Source organism: Chionomys nivalis, chromosome 15, assembly GCF_950005125.1.
Source record: "Chionomys nivalis chromosome 15, mChiNiv1.1, whole genome shotgun sequence".
NCBI classification, from domain to species: Eukaryota; Metazoa; Chordata; class Mammalia; order Rodentia; family Cricetidae; genus Chionomys; species Chionomys nivalis.
The window spans coordinates 13,012,203-13,029,306 of NC_080100.1; the positions used below are offsets into that span (position 1 = coordinate 13,012,203).

General features: G+C 34.8%; 1 protein-coding gene across 9 annotated transcripts in view; it reads right to left on the reverse strand.

Moving 5' to 3' along the window:
- Nucleotides 1–999: 999 nt before the first annotated feature.
- The window catches only part of Cdh18 (cadherin 18), a 736,062-nt gene continuing 719,957 nt past the window's right edge, over nucleotides 1,000–17,104 (reverse strand). For 8 of the 9 annotated variants that reach the window (XM_057789878.1, XM_057789874.1, XM_057789879.1 and 5 more), the window contains 2 exons: nucleotides 7,911–8,162; nucleotides 1,000–3,356 (listed from right to left, as the gene is read on the reverse strand). In XM_057789878.1, coding sequence (XP_057645861.1) covers nucleotides 2,866–3,356; nucleotides 7,911–8,162 — 743 coding nt within the window. In that variant the 3' untranslated portion in view covers nucleotides 1,000–2,865. The remainder of the gene's footprint in view (nucleotides 3,357–7,910; nucleotides 8,163–17,104) is intronic. The other variant, XM_057789883.1, reaches the window with a different exon arrangement.

A 17,104-nucleotide genomic window follows, 5' to 3' on the forward strand; every position in this document is an offset into this window, starting at 1 on the left:
CCCACCCCTTTTCTATTAGGGTATAAAAGTGTATGTAAAGAAAGAAGGGCAAATTCATGATTCAGTATTCACTGAATGTCCCTCCCGATCTGTTCTGTGTTTCTGTCTCTCATTTCTTCTATTTATTTCTCTGTTCTTTTTGCTTAATAACTCTAATCCTCACTCACCTACCCTGGAATTTTGTTGAAGATCTTTGCTATTGGTAAAACTGTAGATTTTAAATATAATGTATTGAGGGTGAGTAGCCAATTTATATGGCATGGTTTCCCATTACTACTTTGATTTAAATAATAGAATTGGAACTATGAAACCTGCTTTCTACTTACAATAACTAAACAAGTTTTTACTTTCAGAGTCTATATCAGATGCAGGACCTAGAATGACTGTTAACTATTATTATTATTTTTATGGCAAATAAAAGTACTTCCAAATATAATAGAACCATATGTATCTTCATATTTAGATTAACATCAGGGACTTAGATGCAACATATCTTTATAATTAATAAGTAGCTAGAATTAAGTAGCAGTGCATCATTTCATTCTACAAAATCAGGGAAATATTTTAGTGCTTGCAACCACTTAGAAGTCATTGGCGTTGTTACAGAGTTGAAAGGATACACACATTTTCATTCCTCAGACCCTCATCTGTGAAATAACCTGTTGAATATATGAATATATTCAAAATACTGGTAATTTTACAATCATAATCAAAAACTGAGGATCATACCTGGACCCTGCTGGTCCTATCAGAGTCAGGAGAGGTAACATGTAGACACACTGTATTCCCCAAGAAGTACACTCTTCTCAGTAGAGGATGCTTCCTTACTAGCATAACAAGACCTTGGGTATCCTGAAGCTGTTGTTTCCCCAGCCCTTTGTGTGTTTGATTTAACCTTACATTGGAACACACCCCATTATGATGTTTAAAGAACTGATAAAGCAGCATCTGGGAAGCTGGGAGGTTGTAAAAAGCTTAAATTTCATTTTATTCCTCAGGCTTAGAACACAAACTGAGAATTATTCAAATTAAACTCAGTTCCCAAACCTCAAAACTGGAACATGACAACACAAGGCAGATTCAAACAGAGGCACAGTCCCAAAGTTTGCACAAGGGTGGAATCAGAAAATGTCATATAACTTTTGGGGACATTATACTCTAATAAATTTAAAGGTTAAATGAAAAACATCTATTCCTTCAAATACTTTATATCTCATATGTTTAAAAATTCTGATTTACTAGGAATACATAGATGAGGTAATTTTGAAGAGTAGTACCTTAATGCTCTATATTTTTTACATAAAGCCCCCAAAACAAAAGAAAGGAATATTCTTTTAAAAAATTTAAAAAGCCCCAAGAAGTTATAAAGAAAATGAGATTATTTGGAAAATATTAAAATTATTAGATTTGTTATTACATATTTATGTTAACAAAAGCTTGACTCTTGAAGGTTTCATAAAATTTTCTCATCATAAATCATTATCTAGTAAAATGTATGCAAATATATATTTGGAAACTAATGGGTATTGATAAATTAGCTGTGTGCAAGTTTTCAGATAGCAGGATACGTTCGTTGCACTTGGTGAAGTGGCTCTCCAATGCCTAATTTGTCCTCACAACAGCCCTGTGAGGTAGGCAGGAACGTCATTGCCTTGTCTACACTGCACTTTAGGATCCCGACATTCAGAGACTCTGGGAGATCTGTTCAGGGGTCATCTGCACGATTCCTCGATTTCTTTGGCCTGTTCCTACACATTTTCCTGTAAACACCACATGTGCAATTACTATGCAGGGGACATGAGAAAATCTGAACCCACATGAAGGACGAAGGTGGCTAAACAATAGGATAAACCACAAAGTGATCCGACAAACCATGCGACTAACATTGATGAATACCTATGATGGAATTACGTGAACTATGCGGAAGTGTAAACGAGTCTACAAAAATTATGATAATCGATTTCAGATATAAATGTAGTGAAGTGAACAGGGATCAAAAGAGCGAGAGAAAAGCAATGGAACATTTTCAATGTTTTATAGAGGACAAGGTTTGCAACTCATTTTTAAGTCAAAACTTCCCTGACATATCTGATTACTGGAGTCTATTCATTCCATCGATTTAAAATCAGAGCGCCCCCTGTTAACATAGAGAATGATTGACAGGACAGAGACCTCGGTCTCCTTGCTGAGAACAGTGCGTAACCAGTGCACTGAAGTTGCATATGTTAGAGTGCAGGCAGCAAATCCCCGTGCTCCATCAGCTTTGTATGGAGAAAACAAGTGGGGAGGGCAGAGGAAAATGAAATAGTCAACTCCATGACAGAGTTGCCTGGTTGGCTGGGAATATCCTGTGTAATTAAAGGAAAGGACAATAATGGGATTTCTCACACTGACAGACTATTGGTCTCAAAGGTCCACCCGGAAAAGTAGCAAGGGAGGCTGTGACTACCTCTGTATGCGTCCACGGGCAGCGTATTACATACACTGTAGGGATTTGACAGCGATATTAAGTCCCCTTTCTAAATTTTGTTTTAGGAAAATGAAATCACAACATAGTGAAATAAATATTCATTGTTTGGCTTCGTTCAGATATTCTTAATTAAACAGTACGATAGACTTTATTGAGCATTTGAAAATATACACAAGGAACAATAGTTTTTTTTTCTCTGTATTTTTTATATTTGACTTTCTTCCAATCCAATAACCCACATTTGATCATAAAAAGGGCACTTGTTTCTACAGGAGCTGTGTACAGCTTGCTCAGTTCCAAGTACTGTTTCCGCTTGACTTCCTTGTCATATTGAGGTCATGTCTCCACTTGGTCAGGAAACAAATACTACAAAGCTCCAAAAAAAGATCGACTGCCTAATTTGTTCTTTCAGTTTCCATCTCTCCATAGAGTTCTGCTAACTTTTTAAACTCCGGCCCCCAGTCACCAAGGTAGTGATAATCTTGGTCTGATTGTGTGGTAGCTGAGTCCAGGGAGCTGATAGACCCAGCTTCTGACCTCTGACCCTCATAGGCATAAGTCTGAAGAGAGTCATAAGGGGGCACGCTGGGATCCAGGTCTGCCTCGGCCAGTCTTTGCTTAATAAACTCCTGAACATCTATACTCTCCAGAGTGGATAACGTCTGGTGTCTAGGATTGAGCTTCACTTCAGGCCGAATGTCTCTGCGGTATTTGAACTCTTCTGCAGCGGAAGGATTCCTCAACGCTGTGATGTCGAAAGCCTCAGTGTCTTCTTCCCCACCTCCCTCATCATCGTAGGTGACCACATTCTCCCGCACATCCTCCTCGGAAATGATCAAGGGCTCCTTTTTGCTGCGCCTCAGGGTGATGAAAAGGACGACAATGGCTGAAGAAAAATGGAAACAGATGAAGTTAGAAGAGAGAAGACAATTCTTGGATATTAGGTATTTTTTTTCAGTCTATATCTACTACACCTTCTTGAGGTAAGATTGCATTGCAATGCAGCTTTGATCTGCAGACTACTGAGTGAGGATGAATGAAGACATTTGAATACTTCAGAGAACGTCTAAACTGGTAACCTAAATGAACCATTGTAGATTTGCTAATCTGTGTGACGTTGTGATGTTCTCTTTTGCCAAGTTTGCATCTTGACACTCATTGCAGTATAAACAATAACTATTTTGGTGTAATGGAAAGACATCTTATGACTGGAAAATATCTGCATTTATAATTCACAAATAATTATTTTCTATAGATATGCAGATGGCAGGAAGTATTTTATAAAATGGTCAATCCTGTTATATCCCAAAAAAGCTGCAAGATATTTTTACTTTATTTATGCACAATTTATGCTATGTAGGAATTGTCCACTTTGCAATATTATTCTTATAACTTATGTATTCCTCATAGCAGAGCTTTGGTTCTACACATTTATAAAATGAAGAAGCAGAGAATAAGAAAGGAGAAAAATAATGCAACAACCAAGAGAATTACTTAGGAGGATACTAAATAGAAGAACTGAGAGCTGGGTAATGATGTCAACCCCTAAAGATAATGGTATTTGTAGCAAAATTTCCCACTCGATGATACATTGTATACACATACATGTATTAATGTATATGCACAGGTCTTCAAGCAAATGAACAACTAGACTGTGTCTTAAGGCCTCTCACCAAAAGCTGTTACTAATGTTGCTAGCACTGGATAAAGTCATAGAAAGAGGTCTTTCCTCTTGGCTTTTGGTTATTTTTCAGGATTCTTTGCCTTTATAGTTCAGCAAATAGAAAAAGGTTTTCAGTTAAACTTTGTTACAGAAAGTATGCATATAAAAAAGGAACAAGTAACCAACCCTATTACAGACTAAGAGAGACCATTTGTATTCTTCACAAAGAAAACTCTTCAAATTTTCTGTGTACCACATGTACATAATAAAATGTTTATTATGCAAAAGTTTAAAATATATTCATGGTAAGGCTGATTTAGATTTACTTATTTTGAATTTATGTGTATAAGTTGGGGTGAACAAGAGAAATTTTTTTGAAAGCAGTGGCAGACTAGGTGAATGGAGACTCTTTATGGTATAAATAGTCTTTCTAAGAAAATTACTTTCTTACTCCCTCTCTGGACTAATGAGATTCCAGACGTGTTCTTCCATGCCTGCTTTATATGGTGCTAGTAGCTGAACTCAGTACGTTGTGAATATCAGACATCCTCTCTACACATGCTGCAGCATTTGGACCCTAGTATTATAGCACTTAAATTATTTATCTATTTAGTATCATTTCACGAGTACAGATCTTTTAAAAGAATGTATATATTACACCACTTATATGCAATGCTCTAAGAGGCCATAAGAAGGTGTTAGATCTTCCAGAACTAGAGACTGCTAAGACAGGTTCCCATCTCCCTGACACTATATTGTCATAGACAAAGATTCAAACAAATTGCTCGGCTTCATTTATTAATTTTACTCCCAGGGAAATGTAAGTTAATGTAGCTACATTTCGCACTGGTTTTTCAGATTATTTTTCCTGTCAATTGTTTATCACCCCATATTTGGACTGCACAGGGGCTTCCATATTCATACATACCCTTTGTGTGGCTTGTATTTGCTTCCATTGTCTATTGAATCACAATACACTGCCTGCAAACAAACATCATCACAGATGTGTTTACCTCAAATATCTGTTGATTCTTTTAGATGCCAAAATACCTTGGTATTAAATGTGGTAGAAATGAAGTAACACAATCACAGTGATTATTTTGATTAGCTCTACAAATGCTATTGGCAGCCTCTGGTCGTAGCAGTTTTCACTATAAAATTTCCAACCTGGATACTGAGAATCTCTCGAGATTGTTTAATTGACAACAGACTGGCTCAGCCTTTCTCTTTTCTCTCTTCCTTCTTTTCCCTCTCCCTCCACTTCTGCAATCGCCACTCTGTCTTTCTCCGTTAATCGCACTTCTCACATCTCTTAATCTAGCCTAATATCAGTTTATTCATATTCGAGATAATGGAGCAATCTGAATAGTGCTCACACCAAAGTCTTGTGCTTTTATGTGATCTTGCAAACACTAATAGTGTCAGAAGTTTTTGCCAGGTCTTTGAATTGGTCACTATTTGTGACAAAAAAGCAGCCTAGCAACACTTTCGTGGTGTGTCTGGCAAATGAGAAGATGAGATTAAAAATTTAATGTCAGGCACCTGAGTGGGATTGAAAAACCAAAACTTAGGTATTGAAATCTAATTAAGGTCTAACTCCAAATGGTCTTCCATGTATTACATAAAATATGTCATAAAATATTACATAAAATAACTGTGCCCATTTTGTGTGTGGGGGGGGGTGGGTGAGAGAGAGAGAGAGAGAGAGAGAGAGAGAGAGAGAGAGAGGCAGAGCAACTGATACAGAGATAAATCATGAAGTTGGATGTATAGGAGGAGGAGAGAACCTGAGAGGAATTTAGGGATGGGAAAGATAATGATCCAGAAACACTATATGAAAAAATAACTAAATTTATTCATTTAAAAATAATTAAAATTTTAAAATTTGGTTGCAACAGAAAGTGACATGCCCACAAAACCTGTTTGTGCATCACTGAAAGATGGGCTCTATTGATGACAAACACCATTTTATGCTAATCAATACATATGTAAATAGAATATAAACAGTTGTTGAAGCCAGTTAGCTTATAACCCCACAGATGCATGTAGCATGATATTTAGCAGGTCACATTAATATCCTTTAAATTGACATTTCATTTTCATGTGTTCACTCATAGAGAGTAGAAACTGAAAGGAAAGAAACCGTAAGCTCGTAATTATTGATCAGACTGGGACTGGGCTTATATAGCTGCTTACATTCCCATCAGCATAAAAACACAATTTTCAGTATTAGGATATTAATTTCACAGCTAAATTGACCCTCAAGTTTGACCATTAGAATTTTGGATTATAGACTAAAGCTTCACTTTACAAAGGTATTACTCATTTCTATGAAAATTGAGAGTAATTAGAAATTAAATTATAGATGACTAAAGTCTGTCTAGTGACCTATATTTTCTGAATAGCAATAGCACCATAAAAGATAGAATTTAAAACTGATGATTATTTAAAGAAAGCATGAATTCTTTAATATTTACCAAAAAGTTTGATAACATTTTATTATATATATAAACATTTCAAATGATTTCTTTCATTTTCTTGAACATAGTGCAAATTTTGCAAATGTACAATTAGTTATCTTAGAAACTAAAATATGTTAATACAGTGTGATTAAAATATTTTTATGAAATAAGAGATTATTTAAAGTAATCTAAAAGACAAGAAAATATAATTTACTTCAAAATTACCTGAATATCAAAATACTCCTAACACTATAAAAAAGGTTGTCTTAAGATGTGTTCATAATTAGATGACAATAAATAAAAATTAAACTGAAGAAAACATGACTCTCCCAGAAGAATTTATCTTACTATTGCAAATTTGATTATCTTAAAGCACTAAAGTGGGTTCACAGCCTCTATTTATGCCATCATGTTTTCTCCTATTTTCTCTTTGTGTTTGTGTGCTTTTTTAAAAAAAATTAAAAGACAAGTCAAATCCTAAAGAAATGAGCAATTGTATGATGTAGATAGGAACACAATCCTAAAGGCCTGACTTTTCCTCTCCCTTCTCTTCTATGTTTTACTATTAAAGGCTAAATGGAAAAGCTAATGCAGCAGGTGTTGCTACAATGAATAAAGCAGATATTGCTCTCCAGCTACAGTGAATCCTGTCTTGCTATAACACACTAAAACTCCAGGTGCCAGGTGGCTGAATCTGTCAATAATTTTTAATAAAGTAATTGCGCACTAAGTTGCTCCTGACATTATCAGTATTCCTGTTGTATAATACATTTGTCAGTTTTCTCTACCACCATTTTCACTTTTGACTTTCGTGACACTATGTGTTACTGATTTCCTTTATCTCCTGCTCCGTCTCTTTCATTATATTTCTCCTGACTTCTTTACTTTTCTCGGCTCACACATTTCTTTCTGTTCCAATCTCAATTTACCTTTACCCAGGTCAGTTATGGTATCACCTACCTGAGCATGTTCTTTCGCTATGTCCCTTGCCCAAAGTATTTCCCTAGTGTGCAAACTCACAAAGACTCAGCGTATCCTCCCCAAGATGTAGTCTTCCTTGAGACCAGTTAAACTCATGCAAATATCTACGTACCAAAGGTTATTTGACTGTTATCCAAAGTATTCTGTTGTGGATTTTTCTTTTGCTTAACTCAAATTATGCTGATAAATTCCATATCAAAGAACTCCTAGTATTAGCATGGTAAAGGTTCATCACAAAAATCTGTGAGGTTTTGTTGCATAGCCGTGTATGCATTCATTACTCATCAACCTCCTTCTCTGAGCTGACATACTTATCTGAACTGTAGTCACTTACCAAGGAGAATGACAACACAGAGAAGAATAGCGATTAGGGCTCCTGTGCTCAAACCAGCGGAGGACAGGAAGGCTTCTGCATGGCAGGTCCGCACACGCCCATCTCTCTCGCATGCACAAACCCTGATGGTGAGGGTGCTGCTGCTGCTGAGAGAGGGGATTCCACCATCAGAGATCATAATGGGCAGATAATACACATCCTGCATAGTTCGACTAAATCTCCTCCGCCTTGTCAGAATGCTGGCTGTGTTATCTATGACAGACATAAGCAAAACAAAATATACTTAGTAAATCTGCCATGAAAGAGTCACATTTCCTTCAATGGATACAATAGTTATATGCAATTTTCTCAGCTTATGAAATTGGCATTGCAGCACGAAGGGACAGTTATCAAAGGAATAGCAAATATTGGTTCTCCAATTGAGAAACATACATGAAAGATAACAGACTTAACTTCAGGAAAAGGAATGGAGTGGCATAACAGAAAAGAAGATAAAACGGTAAATATTTTGGACATAGACAGAGTCTCTGAAACATTTAAAAGGTGAAAATGGCATGAAGCCAGTAGAGAGCCATAGGAAACTTCCCAAACAGAAAGACTGTAGTAGCATGCTTCTATTCTTTCAGCAAACGATTCGGGTCACTTTATTTCCATTGATCTTGAATGTACAAGGAAACAAGATAGTAAGGTTCTTGGTGAAGAGACCACATCTTTATAGAGAATACAAAGAGACTACGCTGAAATTAAACGGTGAACACCTTCTGCTGTGTTGTCTAGATGGAAGACATTGTGCATGCTGTAACCAGTACATGCTAATGATTTTATCTAGTGGTGGACTCTGTGTGCCACAACACTGAGTGCCTTGTAGTTTGCACTTTTGATGAAGATAAACACTAGGTTTGCATTAAAATGTGATTAGTAATAATAAAGTATGTTTTGCTATTGTATTTTGAATTTTTAATAGAAGTTTTATGAAATGGTAACATAAAACTTTTATTTTTTTTCAGCCAAGGGTCTGAGTTTTGAAAAGAAAGGAGAATTTAAAAAGTCATAGCCTCTCACCCAGACAGGCTTAACAGAAAAGAATAGCAAGCTCCTGACAAAAGGTATTCTATACTTCACTGGAACCACAAAAGATACTTGGTGGAACACTCACTGAACTTGAACAAGAAACACTGAACATCAGGAATGAACATCAAAGTTGGGGGAAAAAAAGCATGCAACCTCACATATAAAAGATAGGTGGTAATAAATGCACACATAGATGGATAATATACAGACAGACATAGATTATAGGTGGACAGATAGATGAATAAAGTGGAATACATACAGAAAAATATAGAACTCTCAAATAATGTAAAATAAACTTAAAAGCATTCACATTATTTATAATTTGACCAATCTCTTCATTTAAAACACTAAAATAGACACACAATTTTTTGCCTACTATTTAAAGTGTGGCATTTCAACCCAATAGAGTGTAGAGTAACCCACCTAATATGATGATAAAATTAGGAAACAATATGACAAAGAATTTTGAGATAACAAGGAGGCAACATGTCAGGTACAGAGTTAGATAAGCAGAGGGTCTCTAAGTAATTCCAGAAACTAGTAAATTTCTTTCAGCACATAATTAAGGCAATTGTGTTTGCAGTACCTGCACTATCAGTTCAGTGCAGAAATACCAACACATCTGCTTTACTTCTTTAAAATGGTATAGTCCTTATTCATTCTACAAACCAATTTCTTGTTCAGAAATGAATATGGAAGCCTATTGAAGGAATAAGCCCAGAGATCATATTTAATGTGTAAAGTTTAAAATAATATTGTGATGACATAGAAATACTGAAAATCAGTCTTTGAAATGCAACAATATTAAATATAGTAGTTTATTTATGAAACCTTGTAATGCCAGGAATATTTTAATGGATAATTTTGTGGGATTTTCTTAAATATATTTATAGTAGAATATATTGGTGAATGGAAGACTCTTTCAGTAATGATAGAAGACTACAGAATAGGAATAGTACAATGAAAATTGCTATTGGTCATAGAGTTTGACATAATTTACTGAATTAATCTTATGAATAGTATGTTTTTATACATCTAAAAGGAATCTCACATAGTGAATTCTATCACTTGACTACTTCTTGAGAATTGACTTACAGTTAAAATAAGTCATGTATTAAAATATTTTCACTGCCTAATAAAAATCCATTTTACAGTCCATCATATCTTAGAAAGTATGTAAATCTTATGTTTCAGAAGGTGAAAAGCAATACATACAGACTCCTAGCCATTTCAATGGATCAGTTGATTTTTAATGATGTTTGGAAGACATATTGTATACATAGGACAGTAAAACAGACAATAGAAACAATCCTCTTCACTCCACCAGCAGCAGAAATATGTGAGATCCTGGGCTGTGTGCCTCTAACAAGAGCAAGTGTTTAGGCTTTCTTTGTAGGTATCTGAAGACAGCTGAGAAATACTCCTTCATCCAGAAAGTCAAACAGGCGGGGTTTTACCTTCTTTGGTATTCACCTGTTCTCAGGCAGCTGTAGGAGTCATTCATAATTTAACTCCTAGAGCTCACACATGAAACAGTTTTGTCTGGGTTTTCTGTAAGGCTTCCCTTACATAATATGTTCTGATATGAACTTTACTCAGCAGGAGCTTGTCTTCTGCTAGGTTTTTTTTTTTTTTTTTTGCTGCAATGTCTGGATTACAAAAAAATCCAAAATGAACTAAGCTAAGGCACACACTCCTTCCACAGCAAAATCTGCTAGACTACCTAGTGAAGATTCACTCCTCCTTTTTCTCTTGCTTTGCCATCAAAACACCCCAAGAAAGTCTACAACCTCGGTGTTGCAACTCTCGGTGTTTCAACTCTGGATTCTGTCTGCTCATTTAGATTTGCAAACATCGTTGGCCCCACTTGTCTGGTAGCCAAAACCCTGAGCTACTATCCAGCATCTCAATATGTTTTCACCCCATAATGGCACCCCTTAGACCATCTACCACCCTTCTTCTGCATACACCTTCATATTACAAATAAATAAAACAATCTGACAATTCTGGTTTCAGACTCATGAATAATTGTGGAAAATTATGTAGTAATCACTATATTTTACTCATGTGTTTTATAGATAGACAAAGCTTTCAGAGGGACCTAGAAATAATTAAAATTTATAATTATAAAATGTAGCCAAGTAACATTTCTGTGTTTGTTTGTTTTTTTCTATTTTTGTCTGACTGATTTATAACTCTCATGAAGAAAACAACTTTCTTGAAAAGAAGGTGGGAGATTTTATCAACACTTTGATAATGCTCTTTGAAAACTCTTTAGTCCATTTTCATAATTAATTATACAGAAAGGTTATATGGATATACCGTGTGGAATACAAAACATGAGTAAAAAATTTAAGTAGATATGAATCAAAGATGGATATCATGTGTTCAGCAAATCTGCTAATGAAAAACATGAGTGTTAATTGAGGAGGCAGGTAAAATAAGAAAGCATTCGCAGGCAGGCGAGTGAATGCCAGTTTATACCGGCACTCAGGAGGCAGAAAGAGAAATGTGGAGGTTAATCGCCAGCTTGGGTCATGACCAGGTCACAATCTCCCTGAATTATCTTGACAGAAATGTCCCAAAAGGAAAAGACGGGAAAGAAAAGACGGTGGTTAAGTATGGGGCTGTTGGGTGTTCAAATTTAAATCCCAAACTCTGAATACTAAATAACCCACAAATATGACATAATAATATATTGGTAGAATTAAGGGTAAATGTAAGTGGTAAAGGAATCTGAACTCTAAGGAAACCTCTGCTTATTATTATTATTATTATTATTATTATTATTATCTGTTTATTATACACATACCTGCTAAAGTTCCTTATTTTTAGCATTAAAATGATGACTAAGAAGAGATACTATAGAATAAAAACATGTTTAGTCCATGGATGTTTAATCCCCGAAGAAAGTCTTTAGTCAGTTTTGATGAATACATATTTTTACTATTTATATTTGTTGAAACGCTCACTGCCATTTATGTAGATGTTGGATCCCATTAATCCTACAGTGTCATGGTCCTGTGCAATGAGTATAATGAGGTAAAAATGAGGCTGACTATGTCATCAGAAGAAAACAGAGCAATATATCTGGAATGGAAAAAACAGAATTTTTATTTTTTGGTAATTTTTTAAATTTTGTTTTTATGGAGCATATGAGTCAGCTTTCCTTTTGTTCTCAGTGTGTGTGGGAGGAAACAGGGTGAGAGACAGCGTGGGTTAGTAAACCAAGGAGGGGGGAAATGGGTTAAAATGACTGCATAAACACAACACAAGAAATCAGCAAGGCTTGAAACATTCAGAGAGGCCAAAAGCACATTTTCTATCTATACTGAAATGTCTACTAAAACTCGTTGCTCCAGTAGAAATTCGCACATTTCTACTTTGGGGTCAGACAGTGCACACAGTTGTTTAACTTTGCAGCGTTTGTGCTCTGAAAGTCTCCAGCGAGAGGACGTCACAGCTCTGTCAGGTGAAGCCAGATAAATGTTAGGAGCTGGTGACCCTGAGACTTGACTGCTAGGGCAAGGAGAACCACAGTAGAATAAAAACATGTCCCAGCTCCTTGTTGACAGGAGTTAAGTGACTCAGCAGGGCACAGTGGCTGCCACATCCATTAGAGGATGTCTGAGGCTTGCTTTGTAACTTAGGGGCGATTATGTGTGCACTATTTTGTTTAGGAATGGGAGAAATCGCTAAATGTTTTCTTGAAACCCTGTGGATAAAAACAGAATTTTAAATGTTTATGCTCGACGGAGAAATTAAGCGCATTACAGCACCAGCTGCGAGTTCTTATTCGAAGGCCAAAAATAAAACTATGGGGAGATTGACTGCTATGCAGCTGACGATGCTAAAGAAATATAAAATAGGCACGGAAAGCTCCCCAGGTTTCTGATGTGTCTCAAAGTGACTTTATTGCAATGCCAGTGCGCTCTGAAATTTGAAAGAAAGAGCATCAGAAGCATCAGAGTCATACAGAAATCATTCCACCTGCAATGTCTGCTTAGAGTTTTGATTTAATACACTTTAATATGTCCGCAAAAAACATTAGTCTCCTTTTCATTTAATATGATTAAAAAATTTTTACCATAAGCAATTCATTGTATATTTTCTGAAGGGAAATTAGTATTGTAAAGAAACGATTAAAGATAAAAAATGAAGACAAAAGTAATATATAAAATAAATTTAATACATATTTTATAAATATAAAATATTTTATATTCTTTAATTTTTTTGACATTAAAATATAATCACATCATTTTTCTCTTCAACGCATCCATCCAAACCCTTTTAGGTACTATGTACCAGCTCCCTTGCTCTTGTTTCCTTTTAAATGCTTGGTTTCTTTTTCTATCATTTGCTTTATGTGTGTATATGTGTGTGTATGTAATGAAAATCATATATATAATATATTTTTTTATTTTGTGATCTATATCACTAACAAATACCTATATTTGCATATCTTCCTAAGTATATTTAATCTGTGCAAATGCTACTTGTCTAGATATATTTTCAGAGCTCACTAATTGGCATTGAAAAACAAATCAGAATATGCGTTTTTGGGGAAGACATTTATATTTTAAAAAAATAAAATTAAATATTTACCTGGAAAATTCATATTCAATAAGAAATATAGTATAGATGAATCAGGTATTTATGTAAATGAATTATTATCATTCCTCATAAGAATAATACTATTGTACATCTTATTTGGTGCAGCATTTACAATCAGCAATGGTAAACGGACTGAGAAACTTACATGTTCTAAATTATAACATTTTCACTGCAGCATGACCTATAGCAATGAAACTGAAAGTACAGTAAATTTACAACAATAGGAATTTATAAAATGTGATGTAAAATATATATTCATAAACATATCCACAAAATAGAATACTATTTAAAATTTAAAGACACATTGTGCATTAGCACCCTGTAAACAGCTTAGATATCACTGTACAAAGGTATTGGAGATCTCTTTCACTGCTAAAATCTATAGGATTTAGGAATACACTTTACAGTTAGAATTAAGCCTACAACTTAGTCTGGAAAATCTCTTTACATTAAATAATGTCTAGTCCCTAAAGACCCAATAGGAAGTTTATGAAATAAGTCAGGTCCATCCAGCTGAGTAAGGTTGATTTCACATTAGAGGAGCAGGCTGTTGTTACACATTAGTCAAGGCATGGACAAAGCTGAACTAAAAACAGATCCCTGACAAATTCCGTTACTTATTTGTTGACTGATATTATGACTACAGCTCAATTACTATAGCTAGCAAAGTAAGAAGCTAAACTTATTTAATGGAGAATTTTGGTGCTAAATTTAAAATTTTACAAATTACAAGCGAAGGTCACCAAAGACAAAACTGGATATCAGTTAACAAATGCTTCACACATTTCTTGCTACAATTTTACAATTAATTTCTTTACCATGGTTTAAATTTTTACTGGGTTTATTTATTTCATTTTATGTGAGTTTTTGTTGCATATATACATGCATATATATGTATGTGTGTGTACCACAACTACATCCATAGATGTCAAAAAGGGCATAAAATTTCATGTCATTAAAGCTATGGATGATTATGAACCAACTAAATGTGATTTGCCAAAGACCATATCTAGTGACTCTGAAAGAGTTTTAAGTGCTCTTATTCCTAAAACATTTCTCAAGCCATTAACTGTGATCCAAGTTTTCAATACGATTACAATACTAAGAAAATGTTATTTAAAGCAAATAAAGCTCATTAAACCAAATTAAACATTCATATTCTTCTCCGTACTATGTCTTATAAAATAATTATCTGGTTTTATTATTTTAATATATATGATTAATATTAATTTAATGATCTAGGGAAACAACTGTTCTGATAAATATTGATAATTTTTGTTTAGCACAGCATAAGTTTTCTAATAAAATAAATTTGACTGTATCTGCCCAGGAGATGGATGGTAAATTCATTTAGTTATTTTTGAGGAAAGACAACTTTTATCATATTCATGAATTGTATTTCAAGAACTAGAATGAGATCAAGTCTTTGTAGTATTCTGCTTGCTAGATGAATCTAAACAAAGCATAATCTAGTTTATCTGTCACCTGTATAAATCTTGTTCAAAAGTTTCTGTGTCACTCTCTCTGGTCAAGTCACATTCCTAATACTTGATAAGTGCAACATGGATACTCTCTCTACATTCACCTTACTGCCTTGCATTGCAAATCACATCTCATGCAGTTCTTGCTTCTTGAACCACACAAGGACTTTGGGAGCAGGACTGGCAGGTGATTTAGTCCTTTGGATTCCAGACAGCTTACACCACTGTCTGACACACTGTAGACTACATACCACTTTAAAGACTAAGGAGCAGGAGTGAAACAGGGTTGGTCTAAGAACTGACAACAGAATTTTCAGAGAGGAAAGAAAGTGTTCCAAGAAGGGAAGGAAAGAGAAGTACTGCACTGCGACACAGTGTGAACTTGAGTGGTGCTTGCTGAAGAAGCATCTGAACTGTCAGTTGGAGGGAGGAGGATAGGAGTGTGCACACTGCATTATTTTTAGAGAAGAGTATTTTTTTCTTTTTGTCAAAAATAAACATACTGAAAATTTCTAAAGCATATCCAGTATTTAACAAGTCTTCTATTTTCATCTCTGCTATTCTTGATTGATAGGTATCTTCCATACCCAATTCATTGTTTCTGGGAGCAGGATAATTACATATTGGGTATTTCTTAGTTTGTCTTTTAACATGTGAGATCTTTATCATATTTTAAATTGGTCTTGATGTCTCCATATATCTTCATAATGAAATTTTATGAGAGATCATGCATAGTTTTTAGATTCTCTGAACATTCACTTGGGGAATTGTGGCCTCTCCTCAGTGGTAAGAAGCTGATAATTTAGGTAGCAAAGTGATTTGTTTTTATTCAAGTCCTACCTCTAAGACTACTAGTAATTATTTGCTTCTAATTTTCATAAGACTATTATAACTCCATTAACTTGTTAATTTGATTTCACTATCTGTAAATTATAAACTATTTTCTTATCTGTACTTTACAAATGAGTTTCTTATCTATAAAGTATTTATTCACATCTTTTTCAAAAGTCTCTTTTATATTTTTGATTTATAATGTGATTACAACATTATAAACTTTCATTTTCTCCATCCATCCTCTTCCCTGCTCAGTCTTTTTTTTTTTTTCAAATTCATGGTCTCTCATTTATTTCTAAATATATAAAGTACAACTTGTTCAATGTGTATAATGCTACATGTTTGTATGTTTTTAGGGCTGTCCATCTGGTGTGAGAAAACCAGTTAGTGTGGTCTTCCCCTGAAGAAGATGAGTTTTCTGTTCTCAAGCACATTTTTTTTTTTTTTTTTGGTACTTGTGCTTCTTTATGGAGCATTGAGGACTCCTGGATTTCCTCTGCTCGCATTTCCATGTTTATTGTTGTTTTCCTTGTTTAAGATTTTTTTCTCTTTTAAAAACGTTGATAGATTATTTTTTCTGAGTATTTTAATAGAAAATGCTCTCTGGTATATGCAATGAACTTCAGGATTCCAATTTACTTAACCCTTACTACTTTGGTTACTTTTCTGTTCCTGTGACAAAATATCAACAGAAGTATAAAGAAGAGATATTTTATTTTTGATTGCATATCTAGAGAGATAGAGCTCATCATGGGTACAGAGGAAAGACAAGGAAGCAATGGAAGCAGTAGCTAGAAGCTGGATGATGACATTTTTATCCACACAAGAGCAGATTGAGAGAACTTGAAGGTGGGCAAGTCTTTAAACTCCCAGATCCAACCCTAATGAGATACTGCTTCTCAAAGGTTCTATAATATGCTAAAGGGCACCACTAGCTGAACACCATGTGTTCGAATACTATGGAGGATCATGTCTCACTCTAACTGCAAACCTGTTATGTTGTGTTACTTCCGCTTAAACAGAGAATAGATTCCCATAGATCCTAGACTTGAACCAACACCTAAATATCTTCCTGCAAACTTCACTGTTGCTGTTTGGATATATCCACATGACATTTTTATGTAGTCATCCATGTTTTCAAGCAAACTTATGGGAGATGAACCAAGACAGTAATATTAGTGCAGTCGTCTCTCA